This window comes from Bombus fervidus, chromosome 9 (assembly GCF_041682495.2).
Source record: "Bombus fervidus isolate BK054 chromosome 9, iyBomFerv1, whole genome shotgun sequence".
NCBI lineage: Eukaryota > Metazoa > Arthropoda > Insecta > Hymenoptera > Apidae > Bombus > Bombus fervidus.
In genome coordinates this window covers 4,626,133-4,649,114 of record NC_091525.1, presented here as the reverse complement: position 1 = coordinate 4,649,114, position 22,982 = coordinate 4,626,133, and the positions used below count along the sequence as shown (strand labels likewise).

The following is a 22,982-nucleotide window of genomic DNA, read 5'->3' as shown; positions in this document are numbered from 1 at the left end:
TATTTGTATATTATATTATCTATGTTATCTTATCAAACTATTATATTATCAATATTACCTTATCAAACTAATTTGTAGTTTTTATGAATGGCAAAAAGATTTTGATTGTAAAAGATAATATTTATATAAAGAAACTCTGCTTTTTATAACATCAGCCATTTATAAATGGTGAAGTAGATTTCAATTGTATAAATATTTACACAAACTTATGCCTTTGTAAAAGCAGTGAAATAAAAGTATTAAGATAATATACTCGTATTAATGATTACTACAAACATGCCTGTTACAATCTTTTGCATATCATGTGTAGTTCTTGCTTTTTTGTCGTCTTACAATTTTGTATTTTTAAGATTTGTTATGCTTCTAAAATCAGGTCGAACCTCCCGATAAGGTCACAGTTCCTGGAATTTCCCAATACAAAAGATACCGTGCCGGGCTTTTCCGTTTAACTTTTCCTCTTGCTCAAGGCAAAAAAGAATTTCCTGAGGATCGGCGATAACACGTCAACTGTTCCGCGATGACACAACGGGAACGATAATTTGAACAAAGAGCAAAGGTTAACTCGAGATCACGCTTCAGGTTATATTATTATCGAAGGCAGATGTTTTCGCATTTTCATATCGATCAATACTCGATGCGTCTCATCGTGAAACGATGTAGAGACTCTCGGTGGGTCGTCTTAACCTTGACGCGAGGGGAATCACGCATTCATTCGAAAACATACCGCGTCGCAATCGACCAATCATGGTACATTGTTGACCGCGACTGCTAGCTGTCCTCGACCGTCGTCGATTAGCTCGTAAACCGTGTCACCTTGTAAAACGTACGCTTCGCGAAAACAAGAAAAGCATGGATTTTATAGGGATGCAGGAAACTGCAGGGGGATCAAACAGACACAGAGTGGATAGCGTTCAAATATCAACAACAAAGCGAAGTTTTCCAAAATCACGGAGATTCGAAGCTCGGAGCTGTTAGATCGATGTCTTGATATATTCCTTTTATTGATTCTTTATGAGCTTTTAAAATTTTAATACATCTCGAAAGTCTTGACAGGGTTGGAAGCGAATGTAGTTTAACACGTACGAGTTAAAATATAGATAGTTATATAAACGATTAATACTTACTTGTATTATCAGTTAAATTACATTACAGTAGGCTTCATGGTTATTTGATGCCACCTTAACCGACTGCATCTTTGTTGAGATAAAAACAATTGAACAGAAAAGTCATTGACTTGCTATCGTTCTTTCTCGTCCGATTAAACGCAACCTTTATCTTTAATCTTGAAAGCTAAAAGATCCCGAATTCGACTCCGATGAGTTATTAAAAGTAAGAAGTTTGCTTGCCAAAAACATGATGCAAAATCGAATCAGCGAATATTTCTCGTTACAGGCAAACAAAACGCGATTGAACGGTTTCGACGATTATTTATTTTACGTTTATTTTTTATCCGCCTTGACGATGATACGAAATCTCTGGTTACTGGATCAGACGTGCTCCTCCTCGCTATGAGATCCAGATTCGAAGTGTTCGAAATCCCGTGGCTACCTGTGCGCCCGAACTCGCACTATGCAAATGTGCCCGCGAATATCCGCTTCGGCGAGGGGAAGAGAAAAAGGGAAGAACAGAAACAGACAGAGAAAGAGAGAGAAAGTGTTATAGCAACGCCGCGATCATCTATCTCCGTCTCTGATTACTCCCTCCAGATCGCAGGTATTACGCGAGAACACAAGACGAGGAAAAAGGCGCTCCTCTATATAAACGGGCTGAGCAGGCTCTGAAAGCAGCTCGTAGAATCTCGCAACAGTTTATCGCGTCTTCAGATTTTCTATTCAGTTGCGCATCTTTTTTACGTTCGATATTATATTCTCTTCTCTTGACGTTTTACTCGAGATAATTTGTGTACGCTGACGGCTATGATCTTCCGTCGTTCTGCCCTCGCGGCTCTCACGTTCCTCGTGAACGCGATACTTCTTACCACCGCTCATTCTTCTGAACGAATCTGTAAGTATAAGAATACGGTCACAACATGTTCCAATCAACTCTCTTTCCCACGAATGAAAGGCAAACATCCGAAAAGCAAAATACGTGCAATGTAGCTATAGGTAGTCATAGATAGATCGCGGATTTTTATGCGTATTCGTATCTTTGAGAATATTATTTAAGAAGTAGAATCTCGTGGAAACTTGCTTTACCTGCCAAGTGTTACGGAAATCGCTTTGAAAATTGAATCGCTTCTAAAATAACAAAAAGAAAAAATTCTATTTCTCCATATTATGTGCGTTCTGTGCAATTTTACACTTTCGAGTGTCTTACAGACGCATAAAAGTTCGCGGTATCCAAAAGAATTTATGTAAGCGCGGTAGAATCTCCTATAGCTTTGCAAGTGCGTACGGGTGTTTGCGAACTTCGTGTTAGAAAAATAAAAAAATGTTTTTTCAATATGAAATAGAACAAGCATGCATTTTATCTTATTGGACGTCGGCTGTGTCTTTGTTTACAGAGTGGCAATTTCCTATGATTATTTATTATTGTAGTTACAATATGCGTCCCCGAGGTGTATTGGAAAGAATGCGCGGACATGATCAAAGACTCAGCTGTCAAGGGAATTCCAATCTCGTGCATCTCTGGTCGCGATCGATACGAGTGTATCGAAAGGGTTGGTAAAAAGGAGGCCGATGTGGTAGCTGTCGATCCGGAAGATATGTACCTGGTGGCGAAGAACAACCACCTGCAGGAGAAGGCCGGCTATAACATCGTCGAGCAGGTAAGAAAATTTTAATTTATGATTTGTAAACGTGCAACAAGAATTGATGGAGGATTTCTTTAATTTATTTTACGATGATAGTGTATGTTAGTTTCGTAAACAATTTCTGTACAACATTTATTGCACGTTTTAAATCGTTATAGTTTTTAATAAGTAAAGCAATTGTCTTTTCTTTAATTATATTTGTAAACGTGCAACAAGAATTGATGAAGCATTTCTTTAATTTATTTTACGATGATAGTGTATGTTAGTTTCGTAAACAATTTCTGTACATTTATTGCACGTTTTAAATCGTTATAGTTTTTAATAAGTAAAGCAATTGTCTATTTCTTTAATTATGTTCATAGACATATTAGAATTTGCATAAAAATTCACAGTCCATTAATCTTCTATCGGTAAATAGAACTGGAATTGATAAAGTTGTAGGAAAGTCACCGCCTATCCAACTTCGAAGATTTTAAGATTATAGGCAAAACTCACTGTAGCGATCCGAGAATTCTTTACGATTATCTCGGAACTAAGAGAGTCTGACATTTTCGCGAGAGGAAAAAATTGTTTAAAATGCTTTTACAAACGTATTTCGAAATCATCGAAATCAGGCAGGAGATAGTTTCTTCGCGATTTCACCTTGGAATTTGACATTTTGCATGCATCGCATCAGGTAAGAACAAAGGAAGAGCCACACGCGCCGTATCGTTACGAAGCTGTGGCCGTAATACACAAGGACCTGAACATCAACAACGTGCAAGGCTTGCGTGGATTAAAGTCCTGCCACACCGGTGTGGGCCGTAACGTTGGTTACAAAATTCCGATCACCAAACTCACTGACATGGGAGTACTGAACAATCTACACGATCCAGAATATTCAGCGCGCGAGAACGAGCTACGTGCATTGAGTTCTCTCTTCTCCAAGGGATGTTTAGTCGGCACCTGGTCTCCGGATCCAGCTATCAACCGCAGACTTAGTAAGTTTCTCTAACTACAGCGATAACGATAGCGGTAATACCCATAGTAATATAGAACCAATTATATTTAAATTCGCTATATAAAATCGCTATAAAAAAATATAAAAAATATAAAAATCTATCTAAAACCGTAGCTGTGTTCTCGCTGAAGCGACAAAATTTTTTTTTTTATTTTTAATTTGTGCTTTACAATTTATCCAGCTGAACATTTGGTAAATTTTTCTAAGGAAGCGACAAATGAGAAACTTTTCATCGCATGCTGTTGCAGCTAGTTTCAAACAATAACCAACGAGTATCATGGCGTATGCATTTTTAGATTGATTTCACATTTTTCTACCGATATAATCATGACAGTCGTATCTCGTTACAGCATTAATGAAATTTCAGAAGATTTTGTGTAACATATCCATAATAAATACTCAGATACTTCCGTTACTCATTGTACTTCGACGATATTAACCTGATGTTGCGCACACGCATTGCACTGTTAAAGTGGCTACAAAAGACATCTGTACATATTCTTATTATTCTAAAGTGTTCTTTTTCTAGTAGGCTCTTTATTTTCACGGTATCAATTTTGTATACTTACATGAAAGTACTACTAAATGACACGAAATTTAGTCTACTTGAACCTAATTAAGCATTACATAAATGCTATAATTAATACAACTGTGTATACTTTTTGCAGTCAATGTATATTCATTCCTCGACTGACCACGTTTGTGTTCGATTTTTCAGAGGAAACCTATTCGAACATGTGCGCTCTTTGCGAAAAACCGGAAGTTTGCGACTACCCAGACATTTACTCTGGATACGAGGGCGCGTTGAGATGTCTCGCGCATAATGGTGGTGAGGTAGCCTGGACAAAGGTGATCTACGTGAAACGCTTCTTCGGCTTGCCAGTCGGTATGACACCTGCAGTCCCGACCTCAGAAAATCCTGCTGACTACCGATACTTCTGCCCGGATGGTAGCAAAGTACCGATAGACGCAAACACGAAACCTTGCACCTGGGCTGCCAGACCTTGGCAAGGATACATGACCAACAACGCAGTGAATGACGTAGAAGCGGTTCAAAAGGTTCCTTTTTACTTTTTTTAAATTTTCTCCTTCCTTTTTCTTTTTGTCTTTCCTTTCTTTTCCTTGCAGAAGAATATGTATATTATTAACTGATCGGTACTGATTCTGAGTGTTGTATTATTGGATTCTGATAATTGTAGATACTGCTGGGAGTTTAGTAGTGATCAGTAATGACCAGTAGCGCATAATAGTATCCCTGGATCATATTTCTAAGTTATTAAAACTTGTAGCTCGTAGTTGGAACCTAGCAGTGGGATACCAAATTATTACCAGGGAAGTACTGGCAATCGGTAATATCGGGTGCCTCTTCGGTATTATTATATTTTTTAGTAGTTTTCAGTAGCTTTTTTCTGCCCTTTCTTACCTTTTTTCCTTATAGAAAAAATTACTGAGATCTACTGAGAAGTATAATATTGAAAAAGTATTCAGGAGTACTCACAACTACCGAGTACTTTCTCAGTAATGCTTTGGTCCGATCAATGAAATCTACCGCGACCAGTTTTAAGCTACCAGAACCTTCGATATTAATCGTAAAACACTACTCAAAGTATTAGTATATTAGTGGCTAATCAGAAATATTTCTCTGTAGGGGTTCCTTTCATGGGAAGCTTTCCTTCTTCTTTTTTGTATTTATAATTTTAACATTTGAACATTTAACATTTGAACACATTGTCGATCGTGCAGGAATTGACGGATCTTGGTAAACTAGGAGAGGAAGAAAAGGCGGCTTGGTGGAAAGACATCATGCTACTGGACGAAAAGACTTTAGCAGTCCCCGCGTCGCCGGTATTGCCCGCGAACCACTTAAAGGACGCAAAATATCTTGATGTGATCGAAAGAAACTCTGGAGCTACAGACAAAACTGCTCGATGGTGTGTCTGGTCCAAAAACGCTCTTGACAAGTGCAATGCTCTTGCAAAAGCAGCGTACTCGAGGTAAATCATGTTCGCTCTTCAGCTCTTACAGGATAATTTATCGACTGATAATATCGGTAAATTGGCAAGTTGCGAGTCGTAGAATATCAACGTTGTTGATCTTCGTACTTTATCGTTTTCATCTGAAATAGGATAATTGGAGGATTTATCGTTGTTCATTTTCGTGTTTCATCAGAGATGTCAGGCCAAAATTCGAGTGTTTGCTCGAAAAGAGTCAAGACGATTGCTTGAAAGCCATCAAGATAGGTAACGCGGAGTTATTGGTTGTCGAAGGAGGCTGGGCTTCTCATGCGATCAAAGACTTTAATGCGATCCCCATAATCGCGGAATCGTACGGCCCAGGTTCCACAGACTTCGGCGAGAGAGCAGCAGTGGCAGTTATCAAGAAATCTTCTTCGATAAACAAAATTGGTAAGAAATAAGAAGCGTTATTCCTGACTAATATCATTCGATCTTAAAAAGCGTCGTTTCTCAAAAATGTCTGTTTTATATACGCAGTACGAATGGAAAATATCCAATAAACAATTTAGTTTTTGAATATAATAATAGACAATATATATCATCGGACAATAGGTTACATAAGTTACAGGTTTATTCAATTTTGATACTTCACTATCATCACCGAATCGAATGAGAAATTTTTTAATGGATTAGGAATAACAGTGCTGTAATAATAATATAGTAATGTATCATGAATCATGATACGCGTATGAGATACGCATACAGGAGTAAAATATAGGAAGATATAATACACGTGACATAGTATCGATCTATGTAATAAGATAATCGGCTGTACTCATTGTCGCTTGTAAATTGATTTTAGATGATCTGAAGGGCAAGAAATCTTGCCATAGTGGATACAAGGGTAACTTTGCCGGTTGGACAGCACCGTCGCATGTATTGAAACATACAAAGTTTATATCCTCGGAGGACGATTTAGCCAATTTCTTCACGGCATCGTGTGCCCCTGGAGCGCCAATCGAGTCGACATTGTGTAAACAGTGCGTTGGAAACTCGGCGAGCAAAGACGATCGAATCCGAGAAGCGAGCAAATGCAAGCCAAATAACGAGGAAACGTACAACGGCGGCAAGGGAGCTCTCGCGTAAGTCGATAAACTCCCAAACTGATTGATTGCAATCGCGAATAAACGTGCATGCATAGAATACGTGTCATTTTAAAATTCCATAGCGAATTTAATATTTACGTCGTGAAATATTTACTACCGTCGCGATTTATAATTCCTGTTTTTCACTTTTTCTTCTTTTTTCTGTCACATTTAGTTGCTTGTTAGAAGGCAAGGGAGACGTCGCATTCCTGCCATCGCCAGCTTTGTTGAGCGATGTCGATTCCTCAAAGATAGAGTTACTTTGCCCGAATGGTGGACGTGCTGCCATTAACGAATGGCAGACATGCAACTTAGGACTGGAGCCACCAAGGTTGATCGTCAGCTCGGCTGCTAAAACCCCGAACGCTTTGGAAGAGCTCACTCATGGTATATTAGCCGCCAGTGGCCTGTACTCGAAGCGGCCCGATCTTCTGCACCTGTTCGGCACTTGGTCCGACCGATCGAATATCCTGTTCAGGGTAATGAGCTTTCCTCCTCTTTTCTTCCAAAAATCAGCGATAATTTTTTTTATGTAGAACTAGAAATTCTTTAAACTTAAATGTTTTATTTTGTAATTTTTTGTTCGCGTAATTTCTCCCACGACGAGTCAGAGAACTTGTTCGGTAGCGTGAAAACGACGCTTTTATAAAATCTGTATGAAAGCATGTGAAACGCAGCGCGTGAAAGAAAATGCGAAAGCTAAGAAACAAGCGCTAGAGTTTTGTACAATTTCACCCGTGTGCTGCTGGCAAAACGTTTATGACACAATTGAGAGTACTGCGCTAGGAGAAAAATCTAACCAATTTTGAACTTTCTCGATTTCAGAACGAGGCAAAGGGTCTCGTATCAGTGAACAAAACGTGGAACAAGTGGAATGATTGGCAACAAACGCACCAAACTTACGGCATAGCATGAAACCTGAGGGACACTATTCCTCGTCGCAGGTTTCAAATGGACCCAACGCTGTATATTTAACGATACAATAAAATAGCATAGCAAATAATTCATTTTATTTGTTTTTATAACAATCTGCATTTCTCCTTTTTCTACCAGAAAGTTACAAATATGAAACGAAATCATAACACAAAATCATCAGAATCGAGAACAATGTAAAGCCGGAAGTTTGTCCTACGCCAATAGGCGAGGACCACATATAACAAATAATAACAAGAATAAAATGAAGTAAATAAATATACAATTAAACTCGAAATATAATCAAAATGATTAAAAAGAATAATCAAAATGCCAATTAAAAATAAATAAAGATCAGTCTTACCAATAAAAATCAATTCTGCGGATCGAAAATAGTTTCTGCGGCAGGTATCCTGGTAACCTGTTCCAGGAAATATTTCGATATCCGACCGTATCTGCTGCGAGTGTATTTTTTGTATACCACATTGAAACTGCCCTGCGTGATTTCCGAATCTATCACGCGCCGCAATATCATAACACGAAGTGAATCGATCGCCTTGTGTTCGAATCTGAAAATAATCGCCTGATATTATAGGCGGTATATATACAATTCCAATTGTATAAATTATTCTCTCTCTCGACAAGTTCGGATAAATGCAGTTGCACCGTATAAGAAAACACAATGTACGATATCTACAGGCAAGAAAAAGAAGCGATATTAACCTTTGTGAGTGACTAAGGACAGCGGAGAGTACACCTCTCCAGAACAACCATCGAGGTATAGTATTGTCCCTTGCGACGTCCAAACCGATACCGAGCACCAACTCGAATACTGTTACGCTGATCAAACTTGCGGATATTTTACAAAATTGCTCGTCCAGAAGCGTGATGTCGATCTGAAACATTCACGTTTCAGAGTCAGGTCAAGTTAATTCGATGGAAACTGCGATAGATGGAGAGAAGAGAATACAACATAAGTATATTCGACAGATTTGCTGCCTACGATTTGGAGCAAAAAATAATAATCGCGGTTACAAGTTGCGACTTGCTATTACGTGTTAAGTAAAATTCCATTTAAAGCTGTATAGAACCATAACGGGCCTAATAAAATCAACTTAAGAATCGAATAAATGAGAAACGAAATAGTAATAAGAAAATATTTTCACCATGTAACAGCCACAGTTGTATAGAAAGGATCCAGTTTCCTCGGTCATGTCGATGTAACGCTCGCAGCTGATGAGATGATGCGTAAAAAGGCTAAACGCATCGGCGAACGTAATGTTAAAATTAAGAACTTCCAAAATCTTCCTCTCGCAATCGATCAACAAGTCCTCTCTTCCTATGTAAAGATCATTAGCAAGAGACACCATCTTCGTAGCCTGCGAATAAACAACAAAGCGTAAAATAAAAGAAATGTTTGCGAGGAATAGTCCCATTCGCTTACCGTCGGAATCTTATGAAATTTTTCTTGTCTCTTGAGCATGATCCACAAACTGGCCAACGCGTTCAATTGGATCAACGTTGTATCCGCGGAAATCTTGTCCATAACGGCGTCAAACAGCTTCACCGATTGATATACAATACGCGACGGATATCGGCAGTGTATCTACCAACAATAACGAGATTTGTCGTTGTATGTGTAACGTGCAAGACGTCAATTACCAGAAGCAATGCTACACAGAGTTGGTTCTATTAGAATAAAACCAAGACGTATTAACACTAGAATTACCGACCGTTAATACGAAGCTATTTCTACCAAAGCCGGTTAAAATGACTGGCATTTAAAAAATACTTTCTTACAGAAGGAATTCCATGTTATGTAGTACATTTTTGGTATTATTAATCCATCTGGGACCATGATCCCTAAACAAGGGTTCACACATTTATAAAATTGTATAACCGGTCATTTTGATTGGTGTGGTATTTCTAATGGTGTCATCTAGCGATCTAACGATCGATTCGGAATTTTCCTAAATTTAACTAATATCATCATATCAAAAGATACGCAGTAAAAATTTTAAAAACGTGTGGGAAGTTGTACAAAACGAGGAAACCTTTTACACTTGACTGCAGGACCCTTTTACACTTTGACATATACCAGCCATTTCGACCGGTATTGGTATAAGTAGCCTTGATACAAAATTATTTTGAGTTTGAATACATAAGAAGCAAAATAAAATTCATTATATTATTCTTTTAGTTATCGTTGCGAAAGTCATTACATCAAAAAGTTAAGAGCCGCTGTACTATACTATAACATTTAATTTTTGCAAAATATTATCGAATGTTATTATATTTGCTTTGTATATACTTTTTCTCATAATGTTATAAATTATATCTAACTAAATTCTCTCCTAGTTTTTGAAATTTCTCATTCTGCAAAATTAAATAACGATCACCATGGTGACTACAGTGGCGGTCAACGTTTCAAGATAAAAGTACTACGTGGCACTAGTAAGACCACGTGTTCGTTCACAGGCAACGTTATGGAAAAACCGGCTCTTGTTGTTTTTTAAATTATTTCGTTATTAAATTATTACTCGCCGGAAGACGAACAACGACACTGCCGCTGTGCTTAAAATAGTTTAGAAAAGAACAAACGAGAGGAGTACACGTGCATTCGACGATTACACCATTTTTTTCGCTCTACTCACTCCAAGACGTATTATAAAAATGACGACCAGCCTCCTCTGCTCCGCGTTGATGTGCTTCGTTAAGAAATTACCCGACAATTGCGGTGCTCGGTTTTCCCTTTCACGCTCGATTATCGGCAGTTCATCGTGGTATTCTCCGTGATACAGTAATTTGGCGGGGAAAAGCTCGATTTCTTCTTTAAAATCATTTCCAGGTTCCAGTAGCTCACCCTTGTTAGACACGCTTGTGTTGTACTTCCTCCGTCGAATCACCACCTTCAAATTTAAATTAAATATAGTATACAAATAGATTGGATCTTTTAGATCGAGCGTATATATTTGAATAGTAAGGATAACCGATTAAGGCAAACTCGATGAGTGGCATAGGGAGAGACGAAGAGTCGAAATGTAAATGGACAAGAAAAATCAAGGGTGAGAAATAGCGTGCCATTCTGAAGACGCACCAGCAAACACGGAGATCTGGGAGTTTCAAGAACAAAATTTCGACCTTCAAATAGATCGATCATTTGTATACGTATAAATTATATGTATTTAAATAAGAAAAATTATGTACGAATCTATACAATTTTAATTATGTACGAATATGGTCGAACGTATATACACTCGAACAATTTTTTCGAAAAAAAAAAATTCATGTAAAAGAGCGCTACTTTGCATCCTTAACTTGTCTTTTTTCGTTTAACCCTTTCGCCACGAAATGACCTGTGAGTAGGAGTTTCACTTATAGGCGACATCCAGGAAATGACCTGTGGATACGAGCGCTACATATAGACGGCGACCACAGGACGAATTTTGGGTTCGGCAGCCCATATATCGGGCATACACCAATGCCATCTATAGTCAATAATATATTTTTTCGTTATCGACAGAACATTTTCTGTTGATTTTATTGATATATTGGATTAATCACTTCTTAAAAGTTACTCAGTGTTGAAACAGTGTTGTTCATCAAAACTTTTTTCGCAATATATTTCAAACATTCAAACGATAGTATACTGTTTCGTGCTAAAAAATCTGTTAAATCCATTGACAGTGAAACGATATTTCATATACGGTTCTTACAAGAATTATTGTTATTTGAGACTTAGGAAAACGTATATACGGTAACCACGCACACTGTGCGCATTTCTGGCACGCGCTTTCGTTCAGTGACAGTAATTCGGCGGACTGGACTGCCGAAGTGAAAGGGTTAAATTAACTGTGTCTCGAGTTACGCGCAACTGTCTGTATCTTGCAAACGCGAACATGACCAAAAATGAGATTTTGTACGTTCGATCATTGACGGCAAGTTCCATTTCGATCAAACAGGTGTTATTTGAAAAAAACATTTAACGATCGTCTACCTTGATAGGAGTCTTTGGCGGTGGCGGTAGCAATGATCCATCGTCCGGCGTCGCCGTTTTTATAGTCAGCGACTTTTCCTTTTCTCGATCGATCTTCGGTGAGATGGACGAAATTTTTTTTCTGTCAGAAATAAAAGGACGCGTTCAAAAACGTGAACGCGTAACATATCGAGCAAAAAAAAAAATGAAAAAATCGCATGATCGCACCTTTTGTCGCTGACCTTGTTTTTCAACCCTAGAGTTACAGTTACTTTTCCTATTGGCCTCGATGCTGGTTTATTTAGAGTCGCGCATTTATTAACCGAACCGAATCCAAAACTTTTCTCGCGCCAGTCGGTTGAAGATGAACGTTGCGACGTATTACGCGTGACGGTTCGCGCCGGCTGAACGGAACGAGATCTGCGACGGGGTATCTTAGATAGCGGAAGCTGTTTGTCTATTGGTGGCTCCTCTACCGAGTGTTTTTTCTCAAACAATTCGTTCGAAATTTCAATCTTTTTTGATTCAATTTGACGAACAGGACGGCTCGTTGTCTCGTTTACCTGTTTAGGATCATTTCTTCCGTAGGATGACGTGACTTTCGACTCGATTTTCACGCGACACAATACTCGTTTCAAATTGGGATTTGTGCCCGGAACGAAACTCGACCTCGGAGCGACACTCGACCTCGAAACGACACTCGACCTCGAAACGACACTCGACTTCGAAGCGACACTCGACTTCGAAGCGATATTTTTCTCGTCGAAATGTACACGGAACGGCGTCTTTTTCGCACGCGCGTTTCGTTCAAGCTCGCGGCTCACGCGGCTATCTTCATTTTTCAAAGCTGTTCCCTTTCTTCGTTCTTCGTTCGAGCTTAAAGCGAGGCGCGTATCGCGCGAGATCGATGGTTTCTTTTTACCGGTTGCCACGTTTTCCTTTTCACTCGATGGCAAAGTTTCCTTAAACGGGATCTTCGTTTTTAAGAAGCACGCATTTTGTCCCACGTGATCCATCTGTGCCGATTTTCTGCAAAATATTCTCAGAATTTCTTCTCAGAAACTGTTTTCTGTTCGATCTTATCCAACCGTTACGGCAAAACGCGCACAACTGTAGCTTTGTTTATATTTGCGTACTAATTTGATAACGCGTCGACACGAAAGGACAATTCGCGCACGGTCCGATAAATGTCCGCCTGACTAATTTCCTGTAAACCGTTGATCGCTGCGAGATCGTTGTACTCGATTGCGACACACTATTCGTTCGACTAATAACACCAAACAGGTGACTAGGTAAGACGAAATCAAAAAGAGAAGTAGAGGCACTGCGTCTTCCAGTTCTACCGAAGACCAGCCGGAGTTTGCCTGAAATCCCAAGAAGATCGTTATACTCGATTTGGTACGATCGTTTATATCTTGTCTAAAAGGTTTATACCTTGGCAAAGTGAACACACAGTGATTCAGGAAAGTAGTCGAATACTGTTAGAAACTATTTATGTGGAATCAAGTGCGAGAAGGAGAACAGTGTTTTCACGATATTGTTTAACTGATAGGTGCGAATTAATTACATTGATCAAATGTATATTGTTGAAACGAAACTTATGATTAATTTTAACAGGTGTTCTTGACGATACTTCTCGGCACTTGATGATTTAATTTTTGAATTGATTTTAACGATTCTCCCCTTCGCCTTTATTTATATACCAACCTGCCGATACGACGGTTACACGTTGAATTTTTTTTCTTATTTTCTTTCCATGCCATACACACACTCGCGTACAGGTTCCCTACATGTATGTATGTATTACACAGCACAAATGTAATTTTGAGATTTCATTGACACCGTAACGAGACACGATCATCGTGATTATATTGGAAAAATTTGAAATGGATCTAAACACGTAATTGATAAATGTAGTTGACGAGAAATGTAATAAAAGATATTTGTTCGAAGCGAATTCGAACAATCACCAAAGTAATTGAACAGTCAATTAGGTATTATTAAGCCACGATATTTCTAGAGAGAACAATATTTCACGAGAGAACATCTGTAGCATTAATTTCATGTTTAGGACTATCGTTCATGTAGTATACCAATCTTTCTCTTAACGATGAGCGAACATTTGCGATAAGTATTTTGTAACTTCTACGTACATTTTCTGACTGCTTACAAATTTTCCTCTTACGATCGCCATAGTTATAATGCACATAATAACTGATTGTAAGTGACCGGAAGTCATCCTAAACCTCTTAGGTACGGCAGAGTTTGACTGCGAATTACGCGTAAACCACTGCAATGTGTGACGGATAATGCAGTTTTCTACGCAAGCACATTGAAATGAAGTTTTTGATAACTAAATTATAATCTTTTTTAAAAGTATGATGCATATACTTTAACTTAATTGTTAAAGTAAATTATTAAAGAATACAATTGAGTGTGATATATTTTAAAGCACGGTACGACACATAGACTCACGTCACAATTTTCACACTTATAGCGCTTCTGTCAAATTGCTCTTAGCTTTCTATTTTAAAACGACATCTTGAGGTTGAAGATTCTAAAAAATTATAAGGATACGGATCGGTATTTTAACACTTTACTGACTGCTAGCGGTTCAACAACATACGCGCGTCCGGCCGGTAGCTCAGGCGCAGATTCTCCCTGGCGTCGGCACTGTTTCGGTTTAGACTCTCCAATACCATTCTTTTCGTTCATCGCAAACGGTAAATTTTTGAAATTGGTATAAAACTGTGGCGGCTTACAAAGCAATGCAACTAAGCAAGGTACCTTGATACTAAATAACAAATTACTGTTCAAATAATGAGAAAGATTATCGGCGACAAACAGCCGATTGATAGGTTATCGGTCGGTAAGCGTCGATGACAAGAAGCCGATTAATCGGCTATCGGTCGGTAAAGTGTTAAAGAGAGCATCTAATAATGGTATATTTATTTTAAAGAAAAGCAACAATTGATACCTGATAAGTAGGAAAAATAAAAGGATCATTTAGTTCAAACGGTGAGCGAGTAAGTAATTATAATGAGCCACTATAGTGTTGCATTACATCCGCGAAACCCACTATGGTGGCGTATCGTACCTAAGTGGTTAAATCGCAAAGCGACTAGGATTACAAATAATAATAATAATAATAAAAAATATAAGACATATGATATAATACTCGTTAAAAGTTTCCGCGGTAAATGTTCGAATACCTTCAAACACTGTATCTAACGAATAAAATAACTTTCCCATGCCACAAAGTTCCTTTTCGCTAATGCGTTAAAATTCAAACATTTCTGAAGCAAGTGTGGCTTTTTTATTCGCTTTAATCCTTAACCGAGTCTTCGTCAAACGTAATTAATTTCCAGTGTATTCTCCCGTTTCACTCCACACGATATGCTAATTGCAAGTATGCATATTTTAAGATAGTTCGCAATGACTCACCCAACGCACTTGGCTCGACCATTCGAGCTTAAGCAACCGCTGAAGGATGCCGCTATCCCGCAGCAGAAGAATGCTACGGAGGAAAAGTCACCGATAAGAGAGAAGAATGATCGACGCAACATATATTTGACATATTTGACTCACTTGGTGTCGATAATGCCACGATAAGGACTGTGACTAGGGACTGCCATAGCTATCGTAGTCTGCATTATCGCATCCAAAGGTTCTACCGCGCACTCGATTTTCCCTTGCAGCACGGTGGCCATATTATCTAGCGTCATGAAAGCGTATTTCTTCTCCTGACAAACACGATTCAAACCGTCGAAATAGTTTACCGGCAGATCAAGTTCCCTAGCCAACAGCTCCTCGAACATGACCGTGAGCACGGTGTCGCTGGTGTTCTATTTGTACCCGAGAAAAACCAGCGAAATATTTTCAGAGTAAAGTATTCGTACCTTTGCAAATTGTTGAAATCCAACGATCATAATATTCTTTAACGATACACATTTTAACGTTTATCAACAGGAATACTAGCATGTAATTATTTGGCTTTCGATTGATATATCGTTTATTGAAATATATCGATTCGTTGTAATTAAGCTGCGGATTTTCGCGTACTTATAAACAAATTTTAACGTGCAAAAACATACAGAGTGTTAAATGAAATATGCAGTTTCCCAGGGAAACTTTTAATTATAATATTTGAAAGATGAAGCAAGTCTTCCACTTAGATCTCATTTCTTTCGGTACACTTATAACATTATGAATTTGTAGAAAAATTTATTTATAATAGATTATATGCAGTACGAATGGGAAATCGTCGCAAATCTATATCACAAAGAGTATTGATCGTTCGAATTGAATAGTTGGGACACGTTGTAGTTGATGGCGGGAATCACTGTCTTCGGGAGAAGAAGTACGATCTTTTACCTGAAAGAAACTGTAATCGGCCGAATCGCCAACCACGCCAAATCGATAGGTACCATCTTTCAGCAAACCCTCCATCGTAGTAAATGGCATCACAAACGTCTTTATGGCCAAGAAGCTGATTAACGCTGCCGAATAAGCTGCAAGCACCACCACGCCCGTCAAGTGAACGTTCAGATGCACCAGTCGCGTGGGATCTAAGGGAGACGGTTCCATGCCTGTTCACAAATTCGAAATTAAGTCAACCGTCCTTCGACATTACCAAAGTATTTAAACTAAACCGCTAGACTTCCGATTTTTATGCAAGTTTATATTTTCGGAAATATACTTGGAAGCTAGCACCGTTTAATTTAGCTTCTAGCGGAAACGGTTTCGTATATACATTCGTATGGAACGAAGCAAATACTTTTGAACTTAGTAAATAGTTTAATAAAAATAAGTTTAACTTAGTTTAATAAAAATTAACTCGTAGGTTTCCTTAGGTGGTTTTTTCGCTTGTAACTGGCGCGCCAAATTTAACAAATTCGATTGGCCTATCACTCACCTTGTCCACAGAATGCACCAAACACGAAGAAGAGAATCTCGAATAAGGTAGACCTGGAATTAGGCCTAAGATTGACCGGAAACCAATTCACTTTTCTCGAGAGAGCATCGATCCCGGTGATCGTCAGCGCCACTACCACGACGGTCAGGCCGATTGCGTTCCAAACGTTGAATGCAAATGGTGCCAAGTACGTGTTCCATTTCACTGCTGTTGTGTCTGGTCTCTTGATGTATGCGCGGCATCTGAATGAAAAGGAGGCAAGAAAAAGGTAGGCAAGAAATACATCTGATCCGATACGTTGCATCTGATAAATTGTTAAAGAAATTACAGAATTAATTTCTTGGATCTGTTGCTTGCAAGAGGAGGTAAAAAATGACTGTTAATGACCATCAGGTTGCAGACTTTTATGCATCACTCGGCATACCACGTCGCGTCGAGTGAATAAACGATAGTAATAGCAATAATAGAAGAAAGCTGCTGACTCTTAACTTACTTGGTCGAGTAGACGGGAGTGGTAAATTTAATGGCCTCCAGTCTGTCAGACGACATCATCAGCTCAGTTGCCGCTAGATCTGCCTTGCCTTCTACCAACATTTTAATCGAACCTGTCCACGTGCCATTTGGTAATCGGGTACCCCATGAGTTAGCCTCCATATAGGTAAACCTGAGACCCTCGGTGTCGCGCGAGTCATTTGAAAGAGACATAAAAAATTATGCAAATGAATCCTACTCTTTCTCATTCGTACATGTACTAACTCTTATATCGAAGTATACTCTTTTTTATTTATGTATTAACTCTCCATACACAACAACAATTTCGAACAATTTCGAAAATTACACCATTCGCGTACAAATGGACCTAGGACCTCGTTGAGATTAGTCGAATTATTTGGATTCGAGCGACTTAAAATTCAAGCCACGACCTAAGTAAATTACAGATTCACAGCGGTAAGGTGGTTGTCAAGCTGTTTGGATTCAAGTAGCTTGCTTGATCATGCTCTGAACGTCAGACGAAGCTCAATTTAAATCTTCGAGAGTCACCTCCCTCGCGAAGTTGTCGACAAATCGATATCGCGATCTTCGTACACGATGAACTGTCTGTTTGACAAACGAGAAAAGGTAAGAGGAAGAAGAAGAAGAAGAAGAAGAAGAAGAAGGGCTACGGAATCGTCCAATACGGAGAGCATGCTACGAGGCTTCGCATCGAAATGTCTAGAACCCGTTAGCCCAAGAAGAAGTTCCTTACCGTACGTAGTTACATGCGCGTAAAATTAAAGAAAAATTAGTTTAACCATTTTTCACAACATAACACGAGAAAATCTTGAGAAGAGATAGCAGCAACTTTACGTCTGATATTTACTACTTACTCGTTGTTACTAGACCGCAAATGTTTATATAATATTTCTACGAGATTTATTTTTCATTTTCTTTATTCATTTGTAAATTTATTTCATCTGCGGAAATTTATTTTGTCCACTAAATATCGTATAATAGATGCGCGACGGTGTTACGCAGCACGCCCGCGATCCCGCGGCGATATTTTTACGAAAGATATCGACGAAGCGGTGACGGCCGGAAGAGAGAATGGTTTGAAGAGAGATCGGCCGCTAATCAAGACGAATACTTTCGGCGGGAAACGGCCAGACAGCTGAGAGAACTTCGACGTGCCCTCAAAAGGAAAGCCGAGCAAGAAGAAGACGCAACGGGTATCAAAAAGAAAAAGGCGAGAAGGAACGACGTAGCATGCTCTTGCGATAAGGACGAAAAGACGAACTTGAAAAGATGAACGAAAGCAATCCGATGGAAACGCTTGATCAATGGCCACATGGTACAATGGTTCGCGAACGCTTAAGAAACCTTTTTTAAATGTATTAATGATGTGTGTTGTACGAAACGTAACATTTCATTAGGAGGGAGACGTCTCTCCCTGAAAAAGAAGATTCTTAGTTCCAATTTTCTAAAGATTATGTGTATTGTAATTTAAATTTGTTTCGATGAAAGTAATAGTAGTATAAGATATTCTATTAACAATATCTATCTTTAAAATAATTTTCTATTAGAAAATTCAAACGTGATACCAATTTCTCAAAATATGCAACAGCAGCTCTTCCATATTTACCCTATATTCATAAAAGTTTTCTACGATAATTGAGATGAATCTCACTGTATCGGTAATCGTAATCGGTATCGTCTCTGTGAACGCTATACTAACGTGCAATTCATTCCTTCTTGCAGCAGTTGAATCACTTCACCGAAAAAACCGCCGATCCTAGAAGGCTGACCAGCTTTATCGCGAATGATCCGCGAAACTGGAGGATCCTGCCAGTGAAACAGTTCATCAATACCGATTGATAGCTCCTCAGATATTTCTATTCTTATGTAAGTATCAAGACACTTTCAGAAAGCAAGTAGTGGTGTTAAATTAAATTAAATCAATAAAGTACAATGGCTGGCAAAAGAAAGTTTATAAAGTGAGTATGGAAAGACACCATAATTTTACAAACTGGATTTCTACTTAATAAGAGCAATAAATTAATATAACATAGTATATATCTTTATGTATAATACATGATTGTATATATAAAAAATTTGTATATGCCACAGAATAGTTGACTATTAGCAATACGATAAGCTTTTAACACGATAGTTACTGAAATGCATAGCGTATCAGTTTTAAACTTTCTTTTATGCGCAACCGTACAACCTGTGTACGAACGATCGTTGTAACTCACGTGAACGGAAACCACTCGTATGTTGCGTCCATTTAGATCGTTTCTACGTTGATATAATCCAAGTCGAGGGCCCTGGAATCCTTCTCTCGCATTCCACTCGCCGAACTTCATCGATATCAGATTATCCTCCTTGCTGATTTGGTACACGTCCCGGAGAACCTCACCTGTTCGCTTCGAATCTCTCTGAGTCACCATCAGAATGCAGTCAAATGGTACGTAGACGTTCGACAAAAATTCGTCGAATCTAGTGTCGTCCCTCAGGAAGAGCAACCACGTCGGATAAGCCATCGCGATCCATTTGGAAACCTGTTATTCGTTTCGGTTTCGTTTCGTTTGGATTCGTCGACGACCTCCGTTTCTTTTTTCTGCTTATTTCCTCTTACCTGTCTTTATTTTCACTCACCGAAGTGAATTGCTCCCTGATCTCATCAAAATCGTTCAATAACACGAACAACGGCCTTTTGATGTGATGATAGGTCTTTCCTATCTGAAATGAGACACGATAACCGATTGAGTTACGTCACAAGGCATTAAATAGCGAATATCGAGGCTCACGAACGAGCAAACACATTGACTCTAAAAAGCTAATCAATGTTGAGGTTTTTGAATTCATTAAAAGATACAAGACGAGTGTCTTCATTTTTCTTTTTTTTTTTTTTTTTTTTAATATTTTTCGGTAAATGATTGAAAATATACGTTTTGATAGCAGATATAACAGAAATACAAGAAATCTTTAAGAGATAATTATAGTTCGAGACGTTAATTCTGAATTTTTTCTCCTTTTATTATCTTTTTACTGAGCTATAGTCAAAAAGTTGAAAACTTGATCGCAACAGCGCGTCGCTGATATACGTAGCACAGAATATTAGAATATTCCTAAATACGGAATCCGTCGAATTCGACATTTCTTGGTAAACCTACTCGACTCTTGAACATGCTAAAATCCATGATTGCGGTCCGGATGTTCAGAGATTCACTCAAGTACCTTTGGAGTCCCAATAGTCCATACATATCTTCCAATCCTAAAACGATCATCCACCGTTCGATCTTCAACGTTACGTTCTTACATTCATTGAAACATCACCAGCTCACCTTTCTTTTCTATCATGTTTATCGTGCCGTGAAAAAGTATGATGCAGGTGTTGTTGAAGTGGTCGTGAACACCCTTGATCAAACTCTCGTAGACTTTGAGCGGTCGTATCAAAATAGGTTCGGTGTCTGCCGAAGGCGCGGAGAGATGCGTGCTTCTTGAGACGCACAGTAGCAGCAACGTCACACAAAATTCCCGTCTGAACCGAAGCATCGTCACCTTCTTCGTTAATAATTTTCTAGCAGCCGAAAGAGCGTAAGTGAAAATTATTAGTTTTTCAGAGAAGCTTTCCGACGCGAAGCCATTATATTAAATTTCCAACATATTGAATTGGCAACTAAGTGATTACAGATTTTGTCAATTCCACTTAATGACAAAATCCGCAATCACTTAGTTGCGTTCATTTGCGAGTAAAACAATCTGGAGCTGGTCTCGAGAGTATTTCTCGCTGCGTTGACAGTGACTATGCGATCAGTTAGCGATACGGATAAAGAACTATCCTCAAGAGTAACTCGCGATAGTTTTACTATCAAATGAACACTTAGCTTTGGAATCCCACGGATAAAAGAGCAGGATAGGAGCGAAATTGAAATTGACTTGTACTGTTAGAATCATAAGCAAAAGACAACGACATAGAAAAATGGCAGCGTACTTATCCTGTTGGCCAAAATCTGACTTATACTCCTTTGCCTATGCACCAAAGAATTGTCTTGTACACGACAAAGTTAGTCGACGGTCGATTAGTATCACGACGATTACTCACTCGTTCGCAGCTGTCACGCGACTGATTCTACCTTTCCGATTTCCAAGTCTGAACGTGTACCTACGTCCATCTAAATTAAACTAGATAGTGATGTATGAAATTGCTCGATCATACGAGAGCGGAACGTCGAAGATAGTGAAGCACGTTGCACGTCTTGTCAGGAAATTAACATTTGGTCGATCGAATCGCATCGGATACGCTCGATTAATCTGCGTCCTCCTCTTCTTCCGATGCGATAGTTGCCTAGCCCGTTGCGTCCACTAAAGCACAACAAAGTTACATAGAAATCGATCGCGATGGCGTGGATCGAAATGGTCGTTTCTGACGATACGTCAGAGTCAGTGACTCTTCCAATTCTGATACTCTGCTTTGTAGCATCTTCGCGTTATCAAAGTTTGCGTGTCGCTTACTGTACACTGTCGTACATGAGTATCCGAAGATTTGTAGTGTTTGGTAAATTCGTGGCAATAATATATGAATTTTATCAAATCTGGTACTTGAAGTACTTGGTAAATTTGCGATAATAATACGATAACATCTACCAAGTTTTTAAACTGGCTATTAATTAATGACTACGGGTAGCACTTGCTATCTTCTTACGGAAATTACACTTTTAAATTCTGTTAGAAAAGACGAAAAAGTCAATAAAATTGTTAATAAGTATCGGTTAAGTTTTATATATAGTTGTGACGATCACTTTCCTCTTTCCTTGTAAACTTATAATCTAATCACGTCGAAGAAGAGCAACTGTCTGATACTCTTATAGCATATTCTATTCTGTTCAAGTTGGTTCTCATTTACTTAAGATGTTTGACCAGTTTCGCAAACACTGACTTTCCCATAACTACGGTTTTCGTGATTCTCGTTCATGAAAAAGAAATTCAAAGGAGTCGGTTGCCGACAATATTCCCACGTGAATGATACATCTCGTAGAAAGAAGAGAAAAAAGATCAGCCGACTTTATCCATGACTCTGTTCACTCATTTGTGTTACGTTTCGTTCCGACCAAGGTAGGCATGAATTACAGCGAAGGTGAATTTCAAAATCACACAGCATCGAAAAAGATGTCTAATGCGAGAGACAAAAATATTGACACAGTGGGAATGTAGAAATGAAAGGAGCAATATTCTCTACATTTCTAAATATACTCAACCACACACGTATGTAGATCCTACAAGATTATGAAGAAATTCAAGTATTTTATAACACTGTAATAAACTATTTCTCTACATTCTAAAAACTGGACTTGACAAAAAATTTCTTCTCAAAAATTTCAATCATGATACACGATTATTGGGCACGATAATCGATCATTGAATCTACAATAACGAAATTCGGAAACTTTTTACCTGCATCCTTGATCTTTAAGAGGTAGACGACGAAGAACGCGGAGTATCATTCTAAATGACGTTGCCGAACCCGGTCCGGTACCGGACACGAGCAGAAAATGGCAACTCGTGATAGTAACTATTTGTGTAAAAATGAATAACAAATTGCAAGAATTTTTCTTTGTGAAAATTCGAAATAATGCGATAATGTCGGATATAATTGCCACGGCTCGCGATCAGTCCACCCGCTCCTCCTACATTTCGCTGTATAGTTCGAGGTGAGTCAAGCAAGAGGGTTGGCATTTGGCGATAAGCGTCGATTTGCACGCGATAAACAACAATAAATAATACTGAAAAATATTCGACTGACGCAATTTTCCGTTAGGCGATACATCGCGTGACACGTAAAAAGCA

At 38.7% G+C, this 22,982-nt stretch overlaps 3 protein-coding genes across 5 annotated transcripts; 1 reads left to right on the top strand and 2 right to left on the bottom strand.

Annotated features, from left to right (window-relative positions):
* The first annotated feature begins 1,776 nt into the window (after positions 1-1,776).
* Positions 1,777-7,855, top strand: Tsf1 (transferrin 1). The gene is made up of 9 exons (XM_072009726.1): positions 1,777-2,004; positions 2,538-2,767; positions 3,429-3,732; positions 4,471-4,811; positions 5,496-5,746; positions 5,922-6,157; positions 6,570-6,849; positions 7,028-7,331; positions 7,678-7,855. Exons 1-9 carry the CDS (start codon positions 1,917-1,919, stop codon positions 7,765-7,767), a joined length of 2,124 nt encoding a protein of 707 aa, XP_071865827.1. The 5' UTR covers positions 1,777-1,916; the 3' UTR covers positions 7,768-7,855.
* Positions 7,841-12,756, bottom strand: LOC139990464 (uncharacterized). Its single transcript, XM_072009762.1, has 7 exons — positions 11,969-12,756; positions 11,762-11,882; positions 10,419-10,673; positions 9,209-9,370; positions 8,931-9,143; positions 8,488-8,660; positions 7,841-8,333 (listed from the first exon to the last, which is right to left on the bottom strand). The coding sequence occupies exons 1-7, from the start codon at positions 12,754-12,756 to the stop codon at positions 8,138-8,140; spliced, it is 1,908 nt and encodes a 635-aa protein (XP_071865863.1). The 3' UTR covers positions 7,841-8,137.
* Positions 12,737-22,810, bottom strand: LOC139990460 (glutamate receptor U1). Of its 3 annotated transcripts, none has more exons than XM_072009753.2 (12): positions 22,590-22,810; positions 20,480-20,715; positions 20,305-20,409; positions 19,791-19,870; positions 19,388-19,693; positions 18,868-18,974; positions 17,149-17,319; positions 16,656-16,897; positions 16,115-16,329; positions 15,329-15,585; positions 15,185-15,257; positions 12,737-13,104 (listed from the first exon to the last, which is right to left on the bottom strand). In XM_072009753.2, the coding sequence occupies exons 1-12, from the start codon at positions 22,637-22,639 to the stop codon at positions 12,940-12,942; spliced, it is 2,007 nt and encodes a 668-aa protein (XP_071865854.1). In that variant the 5' UTR covers positions 22,640-22,810; the 3' UTR covers positions 12,737-12,939. The 3 variants fall into 3 exon arrangements, with proteins under 3 accessions (XP_071865854.1, XP_071865855.1, XP_071865856.1); XM_072009754.1 differs by lacking the exon at positions 22,590-22,810 and adding an exon at positions 21,130-21,879; XM_072009755.2 differs by lacking the exon at positions 15,185-15,257 and having other exon boundaries at positions 12,941-13,104.
* Positions 22,811-22,982: the final 172 nt, after the last annotated feature.